This window comes from Formica exsecta, unplaced genomic scaffold (assembly GCF_003651465.1).
Source record: "Formica exsecta isolate Colony F162 unplaced genomic scaffold, ASM365146v1 scaffold72, whole genome shotgun sequence".
NCBI lineage: Eukaryota > Metazoa > Arthropoda > Insecta > Hymenoptera > Formicidae > Formica > Formica exsecta.
The window spans coordinates 3,327,964-3,331,043 of NW_021853485.1; the positions used below are offsets into that span (position 1 = coordinate 3,327,964).

At 52.7% G+C, this 3,080-nt stretch overlaps 1 protein-coding gene across 2 annotated transcripts in view; it reads left to right on the plus strand.

Moving 5' to 3' along the window:
• Window positions 1–495: 495 nt before the first annotated feature.
• LOC115243471 (homeotic protein spalt-major-like) overlaps window positions 496–3,080 on the plus strand; it is a 110,104-nt gene continuing 107,519 nt past the window's right edge. For both annotated transcript variants that reach the window (XM_029820519.1, XM_029820518.1), the window contains exon 1: window positions 496–2,092. In XM_029820519.1, coding sequence (XP_029676379.1) covers window positions 1,987–2,092 — 106 coding nt within the window. In that variant the 5' untranslated portion in view covers window positions 496–1,986. The remainder of the gene's footprint in view (window positions 2,093–3,080) is intronic.

Here is a 3,080-nt window from a genome sequence, read left to right on the forward strand (position 1 = left end):
GACAGAGAGAAAAATCATATCTTACCTTTCTCTAACTTTCTCTACTCATTTAGGTATAAGCCGTCGATAATCGAGGCCCAGGACACGCTCGTAAAAGTAACAGCGGGTGACCGGGTCGTCCATTTTTCGAAAGAATGCACGCGGAAAAGTGCATGCGTGCGACGCGCGACCGACAATATAACGCGTGGAGATCCTTGACTTGTGCCGTTCGTTTACAAGGGTGGATCTCTTCGTGTCCGCGCGCGGCAGCGACGGTGACGGTGGCGCACGAACGGAGAAGGGAACGCATCGCGAAGGAGGTTGCGCGCGGAGAGAGTGGGGGCGCAAGCGCTGCTGGTGGAAAGGAGGGGGGAAGGCTGGGGAGAGCGGCCGCGTTTGGTGGTGGAGGGAGGAGAGGAGGGAAGGGAGAGAGAGAGAGAGAGAGTAGAGGAGGGGAGGACAGAGCGCGCGGCGTCGCGTCGGTCGCAGTCGGTCGCGGAGCGCGCGATCGGGTGGGGGCGGAAGCGCGCGCAGGGAGGTATCTCTTCTCCTACCACGTCGGACGCGTCTCGCAGACGGTGGAGAGGGGCGTCTGGACGTCAGGCCCAGAGCTGGTCCGTCCGCCGTCCGGCCGACTCGAGGTATCGCAGAGCTGCGGATTTCGCGCGAGATATAGACCCATAAACACGCACGCGTGTACACACGTTCGCGCTCGCGCGCGCGCACGCACACACGTACATACACATAATACACGCACCGTATACGTAACACGCATACATTCACGCGTCCATCGCACATCCCCACACACATACACGCACACACACACACACACACACACACATGTACATAAACACGCACACACACACGGCGCACACGTGTATATTGTATACGGGCAAACAGTGCATGACAGACAGACACCGTCACGCCGTCATATTACGTGTAAATCGCAGTAGACTGAAGTTGTACGCATACACCGGTGTACTTACCTACGTCGCGACGTGAGGGCAGCCGCGAATGCCACCGGTCTCTCTCGCCGCCATACTGTCGCGAGTCGTCAAACGAACCGACATTGTCGAGCGGTAATCGAAATAAGCGTCGCGAGTACCGGGGGTGTGCAGTGGTGAACGATCGCGATTTGTGCGCGAGAGAATTGTGATAAAAAGGACAGCGACACTCGTTTCGTCCGAGCTGTGACAAAGCACAGACGCGAGACAACAACATTGATTTCTATCAAACTGTGACAACGACGCTCGTTTCGGAACGTCTACGACTTTTCAAGTGGAAACATAGATAAGGAGAAAGAGAGAGGGAGAGAGAGAGAGAGAAGAGAGATACTCGTGGACCACGTGCGAGTCGCATCGAAAGGAAGCGTCGACGAGTCTCCAAGTGACGGAAAAAGTTGGTATCTCTCTCCGTTAGTGCGCGGGAAACGACGGCTTCTATCTCGGACCATTTCATAGGTAAAGAGATCGCGCTGTCGCGGGTGGGGGATGGGTTAGGATACCGGAGCGAGTCTCTATGGATTACTGGCCGAGTTGACACGCTCACCGGCCGGCGGGCGAGAGTAACGCACCTTTGGCGACGATCCACGTATGGAACGCTTGGGGAAGCGCGAGAAGCGCTTCGCGCGGGGAGGGTGCGGCTCCTCTAGATAGTTAGCGCCGATGAAGAACGCGGACAGCGGTCGTTGCGTTTTTTCGGCTTCGGACTAAGAAAGAGAGAGAGAGAGAGAGAAGGAGGGAAAGAAAGAAAGAGACATGCAGGGCGCCGCGATATTCTCGACATTGCAGCGACGTCGTCAACCGCCGTTGTATCGTCGACGACGTCTGGACTGACCGTGTTTTTGTCCTCTTTACTTTCTGTCACTTTCCCGAGGGAAAAGAGGAGGACGTGGATCCACGAGGGCCGATCGCTCGCGATCGACGCGATCCCGACCGACGGCGATTGCTTCTTCTTCTTCTTCGTCCAAGTGCGAGGAGAGCGAACTGATTCAATCGCATCGAAGGGATGTCACGGAGAAAGCAGGCCCGACCGAGCCGTGCCCATCTTGAGGAGGATCTTGTCCAGGGGCCTCTGCTGATCAATCCCGTTGGAACTGTCACGAGCGTAATCCGTAAGTGATTCCTTCATTCTTTCCCGGAATAAGCACGGATATAAGGGAGGGATTATCCGTCTCTCTCTCTCTCGTTTTCCGGATGTCACGCGTCGCGGTAGCCTCGTGTTCGCGCGTTTATGCAAACCGGCTCTCGAATAGATCTGTGAACGAGATGAAGGAAAGATGCGGCCGTAGACGCGACTGTTTCAAAAACAATAGAAAAATTCAGATCCCTTTATCTACGACAAGATTTATCTCGCGAAAAAGAGTTTTATATTCTAGGAAAATTTGCTACACTCTCTGACGACTGCGTTTCTCGATCGAGATATTGAACTGAGAGAGAAACGGAATTATATTAAATATATATTTATATTTTAACGAAATATAAATAAACACGTGAATCTTGCGCTGCTTCCACAAAAGAAATGTCTTGGAAAAAAAAAAAAAACATGAAATATGATACGATGAGTGACATTAGTCAACAGTTTCTTAAATTCTTATAGAATATATAGAGTAAGCACGATAACGTACACAATGTATAAAATGAAATGAATTTCTAGAGGTCGTAAAGATCACGTCGCGAGTCAAACGTTTACAGCATACAATGCCGTTTCCACCAAGTTATACCGTCCTCCGACGAGTTTAGAGCGAAATGTATCGAGCTCAAGTTACGCGATCCTCGGTAGTTCGTGGCGCGATAACGCGATAAGGAAGCGCACTGCGGAGGTGCGGTAACGGTTTACGATATCGTCGGCGCACAAGCGCGAGAAAACTACGTGAGAAAAACCGGGCGGCCGCGATCTGACGTTTTATTTATCAACGATTTCGCGACCAAATCGACGACGACGACGACTACGTGAGATACTCGTGAGATAGACGCTTAGACGCCGGCGATAGCGAGTTCCGTAAATTAACGCGGTAGATGAAATGTTGAAATGCGTCCCGAGATTAATAGGACGGATCCCTCGCCTCCCATATCTCTCCCTCTCCCCCCCCCCCCCCCCCC